This window comes from Phragmites australis, chromosome 21, assembly GCF_958298935.1.
Source record: "Phragmites australis chromosome 21, lpPhrAust1.1, whole genome shotgun sequence".
Lineage (NCBI taxonomy): Eukaryota > Viridiplantae > Streptophyta > Magnoliopsida > Poales > Poaceae > Phragmites > Phragmites australis.
The window spans coordinates 21,320,001-21,338,575 of NC_084941.1; the positions used below are offsets into that span (position 1 = coordinate 21,320,001).

Here is an 18,575-nt window from a genome sequence, read left to right on the forward strand (position 1 = left end):
GCCGGCGGGCGGAGAGTTCATCAGACAGTGATGTTTAATCGGCTTTATTAGTAGTAGCCAGCTGTTAGTACGTCAAAAGACATGACAGGCAGGCCCCACATGGTTTTGATCTGTCCATTGTTTTTAGAAAATAAAAAACCCTCTAAAAATCATTTGAATTTTGATTTTCCACCACAGAATTATTTTAGATGCAAATCCTCATAAGTTTGTCTTTATTGAAAAACCCTCCAAAAATTCTAAACAAATTAAAAAAATTCTAAAAAAAAGACTAGAGACAATTTTAAGATCTTCTGATAATTTATTTTTTCAAAAATAATATCCTTTGCATTATATTTTATGGAGAGCAAGTTTAGAAAAAAAGAAAAAGTGAGCAGCTCATTTATTAATTCTTGCTAAATGCATAGTTAATTATTTGTTAATCTAAAAACCAATTTTTTAGTCTTCTTATATGATCCTCTACCTTCTAAAAATACATAAAATTATGAAATAATTATTGTAACGTGCAAGATTAAGTAAATGTGTTGTAGATAGATTAATTTATAATTAATCCATCACACCTCCAAATAAGTAAAATCACTTTTATTAGTTTACTTAAATAATACTTTGTGTCGAAAAAATAATGATAGACATTAACAAGTTAAAATAATGTGAGTTAATAAATGAGCTACACACTTTTTTTTTTAACTTTCTCTCTATTAAATATGATGCAAAGGACATTATTTTTGAAAAAAAATCACAGAAGGTCTTCGAATTATCTCTAGTATTTTTAAAATTTTTGTGATTTATTTATTTATTTATTTTGTGGGAGGGGAGGTTTGCAACAAAGTTGCAAACTTTTGAGATTTTTTTAACAAAACAACTTCTAAAAAAAAAAAAATCAAAATCCAGTGATTTTTGAGAGGTTTTTGCAATTTTCTCTTTCTTTCTTGGAATGTTTAAAAGTGACCCCGTGAACGATTGTTTAAAGCGTTTGCAACGATCGGATCAACTATTTCAACAATTTTCCAAACTCCCAAAACAGATCGGACGACTTGAATGAGCCGCTGATTTTTACGGACAGAAAAGGAAGAAAGTCTCCGTCCGTGCCTGTTGGAGAAATTCCAGGATTTCTCACCGGGCCAGTGTGTCAGTGACACATGCAAAAATTTGATATGTGTCACTGACCCATGCTACGCGTGGCAAATCCTGAAATGCCGCGTTTAGTCGAAATAGAATTTGTATTATTCTCTTTGCCCCCGCGACAGCGGCAACTGATCACTTCTGACCGTAGACGCAGGAATGGGTCTCGCCTCTTCCGTCTTCCAGTGGACGTCTTTGAATACTACGTGGAGTATTGCGCTTCGCATTGTTTCGACGCAACGACAACTGACGTGACGTGACCACCATAAAGAAAGATGGATATGGAATTATGGAGTGGAGCGTCTTCTTACGTCGTCGGGCCTTTGCGTAACAAGGGAAAATTGCAAAAAAATCCTCAAAAGTCAGGGTGATTTGAGATTTCTCAAGACTCTAGAAGTTATTTTGTTGCAAAAACCTCCCAACAGTAAGTCTAATTCGCAAAAATCCCACCAGCAATTGTTTAATACTGAAAATAGGTTTTATTTAATATAAAAATCATGTAAATTCTTTAATAATTTAGATAAAGGTTTTAAAAATAATTTATTTTGTGAAATGAATAAAATAAAATGTTTTTAATTCTATTAATATTTATATATGTTTTTCAATGATAAAATAAATGTTTTCATTATGACAATAATTTAGAAAATCTAGAATAATGTTTTAATAGGTTTTCTATGTTTTTAATTGTGGAAAAATGGTAAATAATTAGAAAATAAGTTTTCTTTAGTAAAATGATTTGGAATAATTTGTTTTAGTTCTTTTTAGTGTTTCTTTAATTCCTAAAATTTTCTAGAAAATTCCAAAACCCTCTAGAAAATCCCTACGCTGAACCATATCTGTATCCTCACAACTCTGATCTAATCATTTCCTTCGCTGATAATTCACCAAGAATTCACCAAAAGCAAAAAAAAGAGCTAAATACCCAAATGATGACACCCCTACGGGGTGCTCGGCCATAGGCCGACAATAACGATGCCCAATTCTCCGATGGGCGCCTCCCCTCTACGGCTTTTGCTCTATTTTTGGTGAATTATTGGTGAAGGAAACGATTCGATCAGAGTTGCGATGGTAGAGATATAACTTGGAGAGGGTGAAAGAAAAGTGTATGATTTTTTCTAGGATTTTCTAGCAAATTTTAGGAATTAAAGAAACACTAAAGAATTAAAACAGATTATTCTAAATTATTTTACTAAAGAAAACTTATTTTCTAATTATTTACAAAATTTCCATAATTAAAAATATAGAAAACCTATTGAAACATTATTCTAGATTTTCTAAATTATTTTCATAATTAAAAATTTACTTTATCATTGAAAACATATATAAAAGATTAATAAAATCATAAACGTTTTATTTTATTTATTTAAGTAAAGAAATCATTTTTAAAACCTTTATGTAAATTATAAAGAATTTACATAATTTTTATATTAAAGAAAACCTATTTTCAGATTAAACAACTGCCGGGCTTTTTTGCAAATTAGACTTACTGTTGGGGGGTTTTCGAAACAAAATAATTTCTGGGAGAAATCTCAAAATTACCCTGACTTTGGGGGTTTCAAGATTAAACAACTACTGTGGGGTTTTTGCAAATTAAACTTACTGTTGGAGGGTTTTTTGCAAAAAAACAACTTATGGAGAATCTTACAATCATACTGAGTTTTGGGGCATGCCAACCTCCGATGTACACGTATGCTAGAGGAGGCCTCTATATAAGGTTATGTGTACTTTGATGTCCGTAAAGGCGCCAACGAGGAAAAAGTATCTGCCTGCTCATCTCTGACAAGCCACATTGACATTCATTTGCACAGGTGAGACCCTCGTCATTCAAATGTATACATCTTTCAATTTTGCATTCTTTTGCCCAGCCTTGAATCAAAAATACATAACGTTGCTTTCAGTTCCTTCCTACAATTACATCTATATATTACTACATTTGCAAAAGGCAGTTTTTCCTACCATCGCAATTGTGAAAAGTCAAGTACACGATATATTGAGACATGGAGCTCATGTGACAGTAAAAACCTCTTCAAACTTTTATTTATTTATGTGAAGTTCTCGAAGTTTCATGATTAAGCATATTTATTGACATGTTTTGACCCAGTTCAGTCTCCAATGGGTGAAGTCATTCTTTCGTGTCTCCACCACCCCAACAAAAAATGGTTCCCCTCCAGGGCACGGTTTGACCAAGTTTAATCTGTAAAAACAAAACTTCAACTATTAGTTTTTCTTATGGCATTTCTGTTCATATTAACAAATCCTATTCATGAAAAAGAAATTTCAATTTAATTTGAATCAAGTGTACAATTTTTTATAACAAATTAAATATACATTTTTAGACTAATCAATCTATTCTATAGGAGGAGGGGACTGAACCCTAAATGGCCGCTAAGAAAAAGCATAAATAGCTTAAGAATCTCATAAAAAGCAAAATGTCCGACTCTTAGTCCTCACTTCGTGTGCCAGAAATATGCCCTACCCTTAATCTCCTCACATTGCCGATCCCCTCTTTACACCCAACCCCATCAGTCACCTCCTCACGTAGTCATTTTGGGTGCTCTTGTAATAATAATAATAACTTATTTAAAGTAAATGCATGAGAAAATCTTGAGCAGCGATCTTTTTCTTTTCCTCCTACAAGGAACAAAGAGAATCTTGGGACTACTATCTCGTTCCAAATTAAAAAGAATGAAAAACACCGGAATTACCATATCTCTGGCTCTAGAGCCTGTTTGACAGAGTTTACAGAACAGCTTTCTGACTAGAATTAGGAGAGCTTTAGCAAACAGCAGCTCTCAGTTTTTAGCTTTTTGAGTGAAATCCGTAGAAGTGATTCTATGAAATGAACTAAAAGCTACGAATTTGAAAAAAAATAGCTCCCATGATTTACTTTCCGTACAGAATCACTTCCTTAATATATTTTATTTTAAAAAATCACTAGAGAATTATTTTCAGTCACATAATCACTTCTTCCAGAAAATCACTTCCCGTAGAGAATTTAAATCAAAAGAGCTCTACCAAATAGACCCTTACTCGCACACCCGGGATGATTGTGTGTAATTGTTTAAGAAAATACCCAAGATGCCTTCGTCCAAATGGAAAAAGAAAACCATGATCTATCTATACATATATCCCTGGCTCCTAGGTTCTGTTTGGTAGAGTTTTCAGAGCAGCTCTTCGGCTGGAATAAGTGGAGCTCTGCTAAACAGCAGCTTTCAGTTTTTAGCTCACTTAGTGGAATTCGTGGTAGTGATTCTATGAAATGAACTAGTAGTTAGGGAGTTGAAAAAATAACTCCCCTGATTCACTTACCGCACAGAATCACTTCATCTATATATTTTATTTTAGAGAATCACTAGAGAATTACTTTCAGCCACAGAATCACTTCCTCCAGAAAATCACTTCCTGTAGAGAATTTATATCAAATAGAATTCTACCAAACAGGCCCTTACTTGCGCACCCGGGATGACCGTGTGTAATTGTTTATACATAAGAAAGGAAATACCCAAGATGCCTTTGTCCAAATGGAAAAAGAAAACCATGATCCATCTATACATATATCCTAAATGAAAGAAATATAGGGAAAAAAAGAAAATCAATAAATTGTTTTATCAATTGCCAGAAAAAGAAAAAAATATTTTAGTGCGACCCGAGCCTCCGCAGTTGCTAAGGGGAAAAAAGGAATAGTTCAGAATTTTTTTAAAGAAGCAAAACATCTGACAATTTCAACTGCTAGAATGCACACAGCTGACTAAGACCTATCTATCAGAAACAAACTAGGATTGACTTACCAACAGCAAATTTATGTAATTACGCAAAAAGCAAGTTCATCAAGATTTTTGAATAATAAAGTCATAAAAATATGAATTTACAGCATTCGGACCTTAATGCTTGGATAAAGAAACTAAAGAATACTTTTAGAGTCAAAGGAAAAACATTTTTATTATCTATAACAAAACTGTTGGTTAGATTTTATAAGAAAATATCTATAAAATACATAATGTAGAAAAAAAGCAGGAAATGTAATATGTGCAATTGAGTAGGCAAGTAAGCTAAGAAATTTCTCAAATAAAAAAATCAAGATACAATATCAGCTCTTAGATAATTAAAAAAAGGGAGATGAAAGAAAGTCTTAAGATTCTCAAAAAATACAAAATCATATCAAAAGACTAGACATGAAATTGATTGGGCCGTTTGGCTAATAGAAAAGTTCTTAAATAACATATTAGAGAAGTGATAGGATCTATGTGGCCTTCCAATTTTTTTGGTAAATCTTAGTGTATAAATGGAGAGAACGACTATTACTAATTATATGGGTCGATAGAAATTAGTTATCAGTGGTTATTTGCCATATTGGCGAGCTCGGTTCAAATAATCTTACCGAAAGATGGTATATAATATGGAAAAAATTTGGTCAAAGCCAGAAAGTAATAAAAAAGATTGAAATAAATAATCCAAAGTTCAATGAAAAGAAAGCGAGTCTGTTCCGTAAAAGATGAAAATAATTATTCCAAGTTCGACCGTGCCCATTCAAAGTGTTGTGCAGTCTATTTTGAAACAGAGACCCAGGTAGCAGCTGGACGCGCTGTTGGGCTGGGCCATGGCTCGGGTGCCCCCGGTTGTGGAGGTGGATTTTGTCATCACGACTGGCAACTACGATTCATTTATCGACGACCTTCGCGCCAAGCTTGCCAACCACCCTGACCCCGAGGATGTGGAGGGCCACCCCGTTCTCGCCAAGCAGAGTTCCCCTCAAAAGCCGGCGAGGTGGATTCATGTTAACCTATCCGCCGACGCAAACAAGGCAGCAATCCTAGGCGCCGTTCGGGACGACAACGTGTACCTCATCGGCTTCAAGGCTCAGAGCGGGAATTGGTACGAGTTTGGCTTCGAGGCAGAGTCGGTGCCGATGATCACAGGATCCACCTTCCTAGAGTGCGGCCCCGATTACAGGAGCCTTTTGGGTGGCTCAAGCAGCAGAGAGGTCAGGGCGAATCTGATCAAGTTGCAGCTGGGCAAGAGCGTCGCGGAGGAAGCGGTGCTTAAGCTCTCGGGCTACGTACAACAAGGTGCGCCTGACGATGCCACCAAGCTGGGCCTGGCGCGCCTGATCGTGATGGTCTGCGAGTCTGCGAGGATGATCTCGATCTCTGACACGGTGAGCAAAGGCTGGGCCAGCGGAACCAGCATCAGCGACAATCAGGTAGAATACCTGTGGAACTGGGGTCTAATGTCTGAGGCTTTGTTGGGGTGGAAGAAATACGGGGACAAGTACAAATGGCCAAAGAAGCTGACCAAGATCGAGATAAAGAACGAAGCCGAAGCTCTCGCCGTCGTTCAGCTGCTCCTTAACAAGCCGCCGAAGCAGCTGTCATCCCCCCCATTGGCGGCGGATAATGAGGAAGACGAGTGCAGGACCGCGTGGCACCTGCATGCCGCCGCCGACAACGACGGCCTGGGCCGGCCTCTGGTGGAGGTTTTCTCCATGCGTGCTGGCTTCCCTGTCATCGGAACCATAGCCGTCTTCGACGGGATCCGCGGCCAGATCATCTACAAGCAGGACCTCCACTTGCAACGAACCCTGGAGGTAAAAAAAATTCAATACGTATATCAATTTTCTATATATCCACGACCGCGCTTGTGCTGGGGCTGGAATTGATTTTCGGTTATCTAAAAATACATCCACGACCACGCTTAGTTGACATGTATGCAGGGTGAGATGGTGCTTACTGGACCGTATAGAGCCATCTCAGCGGACGGAAGCTTCGTCATCAAAGTTGACATCGACAGCGCGGGCGAGCCCTCCACGATAGGCGCATCCGGCAATGCTGGTGGCACGCTGTCCTGGGATTGCTATGACGACGGTGCGAACGCCGTGTACGACGTGCCGTTGACGTGGCCCATCAGCACAGCCCACGGCCCCGTCGAGGTGACCTACGCGGTGCTGACCAACGCTGTGGAGGCCACCGTGCAGGTCAGGCTGCTGCTTGTTGCCGAAGCTGGCACCTTCATCCATGGCAAAGTCACCGCGCGCAGCAAGGCCTTTGACGTTGCCAGCGTGCTCTTCAGTCATGATTCCGAGGACAAAGTGGCCATCGCCTCTGACGACTCGACGGTTCCACTGTCCCGATCTGTCGTCGCGGTGCCGCTCAACTCTCCGCTCGAGGTAGAAGCGAGCTTCCATACACCTGAGGGTATCGTCCGAGGTAAATTCGAGTTGTACCCTGAGCTCTCCGGCGAGCATGTGAAGAGTGTGTTTACCGAGCACGGTGAGATCGAAGTGAAGGTAACCTGGTCAGACATTTGACGGAGATCTGGGCCAATGCCTCGCTACTAAATTAAATAAGGCCGCCCACGCGGAAATAAATCCAGTGTTGTCAACATCTTTCCTGCGCTACTGTTTTGTGTACTCAACGTCCCGTATGTATATATAAGTGTAGTACTTTTTTTGCGAGGATATGTAAGTGTATTACGTAATATGTAAATGTCAGATACTTGTTGCGGCCTGTTTTGGTGCAGAACAGTCTACTAAATCTTGTCGAGGGTTAGTTCCTAATAATATGTCTGTAAATGTTAGGGTTATCTTCGTGATCCTAGGATCGAGTATGAAACGAGGCACACACGATGTATACAGGTTCGGGTATCTGATTAGAGTAATACCCTATGTCATGTGTAGATAATTATTAGTATGTATTCTCTCGAGTACAAGCAATATGTCTAGACCTATTACAGGGAGTAGATTGGATCTAAGCTAGGCTAAGCTGTGGATGAAGTCGCCGAGTATCTTCTATGCTAGGGTCTTGGTGCTTGCGTCGAGTTTCGAATTCCCCCTGTGGGTCTGTGTCCTCGTCTTATATAAGGTGTTGTACCGCCTCCTATCTGACCGTAGTCGATAGGGAGTACTATTCCTTGTTGTTTAAGTAGGTAGATCTGCCCTGGATACTAGTCGTCTCGAGTTGAGTAACCAACCAAGACCTTCCCAGTATATGCCTCCTGGATTCCGAGAGTATCAGGTACCACAGATTCGGTTCCGTGATATCCGGAGTTGCTAAATATGTGAGAAGCACACCCTATCTGTTTATGGCATACTCAGTATGCACATATATCCTGTAGTTAGATATTCGACAGTAGCCCCCTAACTCTGCTTGGTAGGAAGGGTTTCCATAAGTATTCACTCGATTACTGCCAAGTCTAAGCTTGATCGAGTAAAGGTGAATTAGGCTTACGGTCGAGAGAATCGAGCAAAACGGATCTAGTTTTGAATATCGAGTTGAAACACAATTGGGTTGGGCTCCCTGTCGTTGACCGCACTCGAGACTCAGGAAAGAACTAAAGGATCGATTAGTCGACACTCGATTCCGAGTAGAGTTAAAAAATCTTTCAAAATTTGAAATGACATGTATAGGTGCGTTTAATGAGGGTAGATGGGCGTGCAGAGATTCGCACATCGTCATCATACCACTTTTCACGCCGATTGAAGCGTTGTAGAGATGGGAGTGGTTGCCGAAAAGATGGCAAGTTTTGCTTTTGGAAGCGGAAATGATTTCCGAGTCTCACCTTGAGGCAAGACCTATTTATTCATACGAATGGAGAACTCTATCGCCCCATCCTTGTTGCCTCTATTACGGTTTCACCTATTGAATTCATCCACCATTGTTTACGTCCTATTCGAAAAACTTCATCTTTCCTCAGCTCTCATGGCGGAAGCTTTTGATTTGGCAGCTCTTCCCTTGGGAGTGCTCGACATTATCTCCAACAAGCTGGTTCATCCGGAAGATTTTGCCTTCTTCCGCTGTGTCTGCACTATGTGGCGAGAAGTGCATAGGACGGAGGAATTTGCCCCATGGATCCTGAAAGGGCCATTTATTCATGAAGATGGCTTGGTGGAGGTGCATCACCTGGGGAGCGAAGCAGTTTTCAACTTCCGTTTCTGAGGCTTAGTCGGCGACAGCTAGGAGATGATCGGGGCCCTCAAACGGGCTCTTGATCGTCATCGAACGAGGGCGTCAAGTCAAAGGCAGAGTAATCAACCCAGTAACAGGATGGTTTTCTGACCTTCCTCTGCTTTCATACGATGCATTCTGGGTTAGTTTAGAAGGATGCGCAGTGTGGAGGAACGGGAAGTTGTTCATCATTGTTGTCCCGATGATGCCCTACTTTCATCTTCAGATGACAGAGGGAGTGCATGTATATCTTGTTGACGGGCCATTGTGGTGGTACCGGATTTCCAGTAACAAGTTTTGGTGGCATATGACGGACTTCCTAGATGGAGTGGCTTCAAGAGATCCATTGAGTGCCGTGGAACACTCAACACCCGAGTTCGAGATTTGGCAACCTGGTCTGAGAGGTTCTCGACTGCTTCTAGTCAAGACTCGCACGTTTTCCTTGAAGGTTGGAGAGCAAATGGATGATCCAGCCAAGCACAATGCAGTGATGCTGGTTTCCCTTCACACATTTGGTGATAACATATGGGAACCGCTAGAATGGGAAGCTCTCCCTTGGTCGAAGGAGAGAGTAATCCTGTTGGGCCAGACGTCTGAAGCCGTCCCTCCAGTACCTGGGATTACCAACCTTAGCTAAATTCTGGGCTTTCACTGGACGAGCTTAGCTTACGACCAAGATGATTATGATGTGCTTGAAATTTCCTACGACGAAGTGTCCAGAACCATAAAATCCCTTGAACGAAATTTCAAGTGGCATTCTTGTAAATGGATATCACCAAAACTTTTTCCTTAGTCGAGTAGTATGCTCCTTATTAGGCTTTTTGACAGATGTAATGGAGACATCACAAGTATTTTGCTTGTCTAATATGCTACTATTTTCTATTCCCTTATCGATGAAATAGAATTAGCATAAGTAGATGCAAAACTGACTAATATATGTCATGATCATCTTCAAGACTATATGATCGTGTATCCATCAATACTTGAAATCTCAGCTAGATAAACCATTAGAAACACGGCTCTCGAGTGAACAATCGAGAAAACCACAAGAGAAGGAAAAAAGACTAGTACAAAACTAGAGAAAGAAAAAGCATATTAAATTTTTTGCAAACTTTCACCAACTTGCGCACTCAATCAGCATACAAACATGAACTCGATAGAGAGCACATGCGAGACAGACTAGGACTTCAGAACCCTTTTGGCCGTTAGGCATGAGATGTCTGACAATCTCAGTGCTGTTATGCCTCCTGAGGTGTAGTTATCCGTCATCGACCAGACACATGCCTCCGTTGGTTCTATTCAACCTGATCGACGCAAAGCCAGATTTAATTTTGCAAAAAATATGTAAATACAAAAGAATACGATACTATTATGTAGCCCCCGACTCTTTGGTTGAGGAGAAGTTTTACTCAATCAGAGAGTAGAAAAGGACATACCTATACCATCGAAATTGTATGGTGGTATGGCTCTTCACTATTTACTCGATGACTGATTCGAGTGAAGAGTAAAGTCGTAGCATCGAAAGTATGCGATGTAGCCCCTGACTCTCTGTTTGATATGATAATCAAAGCAGAGAGTAGAGCATATGCATCAGAATATACCTAACGTGGCCCCTGTCTCTTTGCTCAATGATTGTGTCGGAGGATTAACTCCAGTCGCAGGGATCCCGAGAGACCCCTTTTTAGAGATTCGACCGGGGGGATGATCCTGAATACGTTCGTCGGAGAAATAAATGGGAATGAATGCAACGGCCGGTGGTGGGGGTGTTGACCTAGTGCAAGAAGAAGTAAATGCACTGGAATTTAGACAGGTTCGGGCCGCACAGGGGCGTAATACCCTACTCCTGTATGGATACTATAACTGTCCTGAGGAAGTCCCTCAAGGATGTTGCTGGTTACAAGAATCTTGATCTACCTAAGAGCCTGGGGCTCCTTGTTCGTCGGCCTGTCTCGTGCTGCTCACTTCTCAGCCGTGTTTCTCTTGCGCTGTGTTCTTGTCTATTCGTTTCTTCCCAACCGTCCTCCTTCCTTTTGTGCCGTCGGCTGCTTTAAGTATCCGCCGGCCGCAACGTGCCCCCAACGGGAGGGGGGGCACGAGTTCCGAGACATCATAAATGGAAAGGGCGTCATCATATCCTCTGGGCGAAGTGACCGGGGGTGGAAAATACGGCACACGTCTGGTCATCCGTCACAATAAATGCCCTTGCAATGGGCGCCGTGGAGAGGGCCCACCGGGCAGCCGCAGAGCGACCCGGTGTGCCCGCCCTGTCTTGTTCCCCTGCCACAGCAGCGCGGCACACGGAACGCCTTGGTCCTTACGACGTTATCCTGAGACAGGCCGGATGGCACGAGACAGGACCCGTGCAATTAGTAACCCCACGCCTCTCTGCCAGAACATGGCAGGAACTGACGCTGAGCGCGGCGGGAGCAGTTGGAGGTGACAGGCCACGCACGCTCTTTAAATGCGGCCTCGGGCCTTTGACTGGCTGACACCTCATCGGTGGGCCCCTCGGGGCCTCCACCAGGGGACTTACTGGGTCGTCGGGGTACCGAGTGCTCGGGGGTACTGTTCACCTCCCTGAGCACTCTCTCCCGAGAACGCCCTTTCTTGTCCTTGGGGGACCGAGTGCTCGGGGGTACTGTTCACCTCCCCGAGCACTCTCTCCCGGGCACGCCCTTTCTTGTCCTCGGGGGACCGAGTGCTCGGGGGTACTGTTCACCTCCCCGAGCACTCTCTCCCGGGCACACTTGTACAAAACCTCGGGGAACCGAGTGCTCGGGGGCTGCCGCACGCAGCCCCGAGCACTCTCTCCCGGAACTTCCTTCGGTGAGTCCTCGGGATACTTGGGTGCCCAAGGGCCACCGCCGGCGGCCCCGGGCATGTTTCTCCTGATACTTAACTCTCCTGGTCGTCGGGGGACTAGGGTGCTCGGGGGCCACCGTATACCTTCCCGAGCACTTTCTTCCCGGTACTTAGATTTCGTGGATCGTCGGGGAACTGGGGTACTCGGGGGCCACTGACTGTGGCCCCGAGCTTCTTCTCCCGGGACTTGATCTTTTCTCATCTTGCAGGAGAGACCCCGCGGGATGGCGCCATGTGGCGGATGGCTGGCCTGGCCTCGGGATTCGGGGACCCCTGGTTCCTGATACACCGACAGTAGCCCCCGGGCCCATTGATAGGCAGTGGCCCAGAGACTGCGGATGGGCCATTCATCGCCAACGAGGCCGAGGCCGATACCGACGCCACGTGGCGAGCTTCCAGAGGGTGGTCCCGCGGTTCGGGTCTTCCGGACGACCCAACGGGAAACCGAATGGACGCGCGTCCACACAACTCCCGAAGGCCTGTTAGTCGAAGTGCGAATGACCCATAGTACCGAGGGAAGCTCTTTCACACATCATTTCGAGTAAGCTTTTAGCCAGTCGAAAACCCGAGTTTTGATACCCTGCAAGACTATACCATTGGCGCGCTCAACTTGACTATTGCTCTGCAGGTGAGCTACTGAGGCGAAACAAATTTTGATGCCAAATTCTTCACAGAATGCAGTAAATGTCCTGCTTTTGAACTAGTTGCCATTATCCGTAATTATTCGATACGGGATGCCAAATTGAGTAACTATGCTCCTCATGAACTTCTTAGCCGCTTCTGCGGTTATTTTTCCAACGTGTTCGGCCTCTATCCACTTGGTGAACGTGTCGATAGCCACAAATAGGAACTTGTAATCGCCTTGGGCCCTTGGAAACGGTCCCAGGATATCCAGGCCCCAGACGGAGAAAGGTCAAGAAAGTGGAATTGTTTGCAGAGCTTAGGATGGCCGAGTGGTCTGCCTTCCAAAAAATTGGTAGCTCACACACTTTTTGACCAGCTTGGAAGCATCCTGGAGGGCAGTCGGCCAATAGAATCCTTGGCAGAAAGCTTTTCCTACTAAGGTGCGATAAGATGCATGATTACCACACATACCTCCATGGATATCGAGTAATATTTTATTGCCCTCTTTCTGAGTGATGCACTTCATCAAGATTCCGTTACTCCCCTTTCGGTAGAACTTGCCATCTACCAAAGCATAGAGCTTGGACTTACGAGCAATTTCCTCTGAAGATGCATCATCATCTGGGATGTCTCGACCTTCGAGATAGGCTTGGTACGGAGTCATCTAAGTCAGGTCACGTTCGAGTAGTGCAGCATCCGTGTCTGCAGGTTCTGCCTCACTAGCTGGACCAGACTGCTGGTCGAGTTGGGCAACATTCGTTCGCCAAACTGTCAGGATAGATGGTTTAAGGAGTTTCTCGACAAAGACTCCTATGGGTACTGGAGCTCGAGAAGAAGCGAGTCTAGCAAGTTCATCCGCACCGGAGTTATCACTCCTCCTGATGTGCGTTACTTCTAGCCCTTTGAACTTCTGCTCAAGCTTTCGTACCTCGAACAAGTAAGCCGCTGTGTTGTCATCCGAGCGCTAGTACTCCTTTTGCACTTGGTTTATGACTAGTTGTGAGTCCCCTTTCATGAGAAGTCGCCTGATTCCAAGTGACGCAGCTATACGAAGCCCGTTTACCAGTCCTTTGTATTCTGCAACATTATTAGAGGCTTTAAAATATAATTGAACAATGCATCCGAGTTCGTCGCCCGTTGGAGATTTGAGCACAATGCCAGCCCTCAAGTCCTGAAGGGTGAGCGATCCATCAAAAAAGAACATCCAGTGGTCCTTGACTACACTTGGCCTTGTTTCTTCAACGCTTGTCCATTCGGCGATGAATTCTGCAAGCACTATCGATATCACGCTTGTGCGTGGTGAAAACTCTACGTCGAACTCATTAAGCTCAACCGCCCATTGTGTGATTCATCCAGTAGCTTCCCCTATTGCGTATGACATCCTTCAGCGGATACGTCATCACGACGGTGATTTTGTGCACTTGAAAATAGTGTCGTAGCTTCCAGGAAGATATCAAGACTGCATATAGCAATTTCTGCACTTGCAGATATCGTAGCTTAGCGTCGCGTAGGACTTCGCTCACGTAGTAAACAGGTTTTCAAATCTTGGCCTTTTTCTCGATGCATTCCCGTTCGACCACTAGGACCGTGCTTACGACTTGCGGGGTAGCTGCAATGTAAAAAAGAGATCCTCTCTTTTGTTAGGTGGTGTAAGAATTAATGAAGATGATAAATACCTTTTTAAGTCCTGGAATGCGCGTTCCGCTTCTTTTGTCCACTCGAACCGGTTGAATACTCAACGGCAACATACCGCCAGCCCCCAGACCCTTCCCTGAAGATTGTGTCCGGCTTCTTCATGTGGTGGTAAGTGATGTTGTGCTTATAACGATTTTTATTAGTTTCTCATCCGTATTACTGACATAACCCTCAACAACTATAGACCGAAGTGGGGTACGAAATGCATAGGCATGCAGAGCATGCATGTGGGGAAGCAAGTGGGTCATCCACGCGAAGGGATCGACACCCTCTCCGGGACTACATGAGGACAAGAGGGTCTTGCTTGTTGTCTGCAATACATGGTCTAGGTGGTTGTGCCCCGCGTTCTAGGGGCTACGATGTACCCGCCATGGACTCGTTCCGTGCCTCCCACAGCAGGCGCTCGTCCAGTGCTCATGAGGCACATTCACGGGAGGCACCTTCGTCTGCGGCCATCATGTGACACGTTCTTGTGCTGGAGCCGAGGAGGTGACTGAGGCTCGTGCTCCCGAGGAGTGAACACTGGGTTCCTAGCCCCCTCAGTTCACACAACCTACTCAGGCTACGCAGACACCTCCACCAATATTATCAACTCACCACGAGGATGTCATTGATTGCACGTAGCAGACACCAACCTGGAGCAGCACACAAGATTTTGATTGGGCTGCTGCATTGCAAGCGGGCAGCTTCACAGAGCTACTAAGCAGCCAATACCCCAAATATCCCGATGCACCTGGGGGTTCACAGTGGTACCAGGAAGCTGAGACTTCAGCATTTCGGACTCCATCCGAGCACGTACAACCAGCATCCACACTTTGACCAGACGGGCATGAGACGGTACTCAGAGGCTGGCCGGTGGCCCCCCTGCACCTGCTAAAGTTGGGGCATAAAGACCGACGGGACCGTCTGAGGGGCGCATTTTCAACCCTCTGTAACATCAACTGTAGACCCATGATGGTTGTTTTCCATTTATTGTTCACGGGAACTTGTGCCCTCATTCTGGGCACTCCCTGGAGGGCCTCCCCCCGGTAGATAAAAGGGGGGGGGCACTTTGTAGAAGGCAGGCGAACAAGAGACGACCGAAGCTCAAGACTTAGAACACCAGCACCTTGTAACACAGAGAAAAAAGAGAGTGCTAGAGATCCAGAGAAAGGAATTCCAAGAGCATTAATAACACACTAGATACACAGGAGTAGGGTATTACTCCTCCGTGCGGCTCGAACCTATCTAAATCCTTGGTGCATTTACTTCTACCATCCGATGATCATTCGTCCTGCCTAAGTCCCACACGCATTAACCCCACGTACGAGGTAGATCCAGGACCAGCCCCCTGGCCGAATCTCAAAGGGGGTCCCTCAGGATCCCCGCTTGCGTTGTTCATCCATCGACAGCTGGCGCGCCAGGTAGGGGGGTTGCATCCCTGAATCCACCTCATTTTTTGCAGGAAAAATGGCGGGCGGACATCGTCTTTAGCGCACTGACTCGAACTCGAGCGAATAAGTGGAAAACGAGGCCCAGAGGGCCCCAGCTCCTGCTGGTCCTCAACAGTGTCAGCAGTTGGCCCGTACGGCACCTCCCTACATTGGGGACAATGGCGCCGTGCCCAGCAGGGCTGCGGCCGTCGCGGGAGAGCCGCCAAACCCGCAGCAAGCGGCAATCGTCCCTGTCGCAACGTCGGCATCCGGACAACACCGGGCGCCGTTATGGCGTAAACTCAACTTCGGTGACGCTAGCCCTGGGAGTGCTTTGCTTGCGGCACAAGCAGTCCTTAGGCACCCGCCTGTCTAGGCAGCGGGAGAAACACCAGAGGGCCGTTGGCTACGTGAGGTGGTCGACTTGGTGGGCATAGCTCACCAGCAAGTACTTGCCCAAAGTTCCCGTGCCACCTCCCTCCATGGTGCAACGAGAGCCGGAGCATCTTCGGGTGGTGGCAAAACCGGCCGGGGGGCTCCAAACGAAGTGCCACCCCCTGGTCACGACAGGAGCTCAAGACCTCCGCCTGCACCTCAATGAGCGGAGGGCCATCGAGGATGCACGTGTCACCCTCGAGCGCCACCGCGAGTCCCGACGCGAGGCCGAGGCGGAGGACCAAGATTCCTCCATGCTGGCCCGTGACCCCTGGGGTTCCCCGGTGCGCCGGCGTTCACCCCCCAAGGGCATAGCCGGCACCGAGGGATACGGCATGGACTGCCGAGCGTTCACAACGAGCTCCGCCGGGTCAATTGGCCCATGAAGTTCCGGCCCGAACTACCAGAGAAGTACGACGGTTCCATCGACCCCGTCGAGTTCCTTCAGATCTACACCACCGCCATCCAAGCAGCGGGTGGGAACGAAAAGGTGATGGCCAACTACTTTCATGTGGTCCTGAGGGGCTTTGCCCTCTCTTGGCTTATGAACTTACCCCCAGGCTCTATTTGCTCCTGGGATGATCTGTGCCATCAGTTTGTGACAAATTTTCAGGGCACTTTCGCGCGCCCCAGTCTGGAGTGCGACCTCCATGCCGTGAAGCAGCGGGAGGGAGAGACGTTGAGGCAGTTCATACAGCGCTTCAGCCAGATCCGTAACACCATCCTGCGGATCACCCCCCCACGCCATCATTGTTGCCTTCCGGCAGGGCATCCACGATGAGTGGATGCTCGAGAAGCTAGGCACGCATAAGGTCGAGACCACTGCGGAGCTTTTTGCGCTGGCCGACAAGTGTGCTAAGGCGGCAGAAGCTCGGGCGTGGCACGTTTCGCGCCTCGAGCAACCCGCAGTCGACAAAGCAGGTCCTTCCCGCTCTGATAAGTGGGAAAAGAAAAAGAGGAAGAAGCGCGACGCTGCCCTTGTCCTATCGGCAGAAGGCGCCACACAAAGAACTACACGCCAGGCGGCTGCCAAGAAAAAGCCCGCTCCCGGGAGGCCATAGGCAGGGAAGTGGTGCGAAATCCACCAAACCGACTGGCACGACCTCACTGAGTGCCGGTCGGTGAAGGGTCTCGTGGAGCGGCGCTAGAAGGAGCGCGAGGAGTACCGCAAGGGTGGTGATGACAAAGCTACCCCCGAGAACGAAGAGTTCAGATTTCAAGAGCCCGAGCACACTATCGCCTTCATCGATGGGGGCGCGTACATGCCCTCCTCTCATCGCTGCATCAAAACAATGCGGCATGAGGTGTGCTCAACAACCCTGAGTGCGACGGCCACAAGGCCCCTGAAGTGGTCGGAGACCCCGATCACCTTCAGTCAGGCGGACCACCCCGTGAGTACTGCGGGGGTGGGGCAACTACCTCTAGTGGTGTCCCCCACCATCTACAATGTGAAGGTCAGCCGAGTGCTAATCGACGGGGGTGCAAGCCTGAACCTCCTGTCCCAGGAGGCATTCAAGAAGCTGCAGGTGCCTCCGAAGCGTCTGAAGCCGTCCCTCCCTTTCTATGGAGTGACGCTCGTCACCTTCGGGAGCCGGGACAATTTCCGGACGGAGAACGTCATCTTCGACGTCGCGGAGGTCCCTCTCCCCTACAATGCGATCCTCGGGCACCCGGCGCTCGCCAGGTTTATGGTGGCCACACACTACGCCTACCTCACAGTCAAGATGCTAAGCCCGGCTGGCCCCATCTCCGTGCCCGCCGAAACCGGTAGTGCCGTCTCCTGCACCGAGCAGCTATACTCGGCCTTGATCTCCACTCGAGCTGAGGTCGAAGGACACCCAGGGAGTCCGGGACCCTCTTCATCCAAAGCCCAACTCACCTCCGACGCCTCCATCCCCACAAAGGAGGTCGCGGTAGGCGAAGACCCATCTAAGGTCACCAGAATCAGTGGTGACTTGGATGCCAAATAGGAAAGCACGCTCGTCGCCTTCCTCCGGGCTAACGTTGACGTGTTTGCATGGTAGCTATCGGATATGCCCAGGATACCTAGGGAGATGATCGAGCACCACCTTGCTGTGCGCCCAGACTCACAGCCGGTGAGGCAGAAGATTCGCCGACAGGCGCCTGAGCGCCAGGAGTTCATTCGGGAGCAAGCAAACAAGCTCCTTGACGCCAGCTTCATTCGAGAAGTCCTCCACCCAGAGTGGCTAGAAAACCCCGTCGTCATCCCTAAGGCCAACGACAAGCTAAGGATGTGCGTCGACTACACCGACCTTAAAGGCTTGCCCAAAAGATCCTTTCCCTCTACCTCGCATAGACTAGATTGTCGATTCCACTGTGGGGTGCAATATTTTGAGTTTTCTTGATGCAAATTCGGGTTATCACCAAATTTGCATGGCCAAGCAGGATGAAGAAAAAACATCTTTTATTTCCCCAGTGGGGACTTATTGCTATGTGTCTATGCCTTTTGGTTTGAGCAACACTGGAT

At 46.6% G+C, this 18,575-nt stretch overlaps 1 protein-coding gene across 3 annotated transcripts; it reads left to right on the top strand.

Moving 5' to 3' along the window:
- The first annotated feature begins 2,803 nt into the window (after positions 1 to 2,803).
- Positions 2,804 to 7,647, top strand: LOC133903882 (60 kDa jasmonate-induced protein-like). 3 transcript variants are annotated; one of them, XM_062345358.1, is made up of 3 exons: positions 2,804 to 2,927; positions 5,678 to 6,703; positions 6,815 to 7,647. In XM_062345358.1, exons 2-3 carry the CDS (start codon positions 5,717 to 5,719, stop codon positions 7,421 to 7,423), a joined length of 1,596 nt encoding a protein of 531 aa, XP_062201342.1. In that variant the 5' UTR covers positions 2,804 to 2,927; positions 5,678 to 5,716; the 3' UTR covers positions 7,424 to 7,647. The 3 variants fall into 3 exon arrangements, with proteins under 3 accessions (XP_062201342.1, XP_062201343.1, XP_062201344.1); XM_062345359.1 differs by having other exon boundaries at positions 2,845 to 2,927; positions 5,663 to 6,703; XM_062345360.1 differs by having other exon boundaries at positions 2,845 to 2,927; positions 5,663 to 6,703; positions 6,830 to 7,647.
- The last annotated feature ends 10,928 nt before the right edge of the window (positions 7,648 to 18,575 follow it).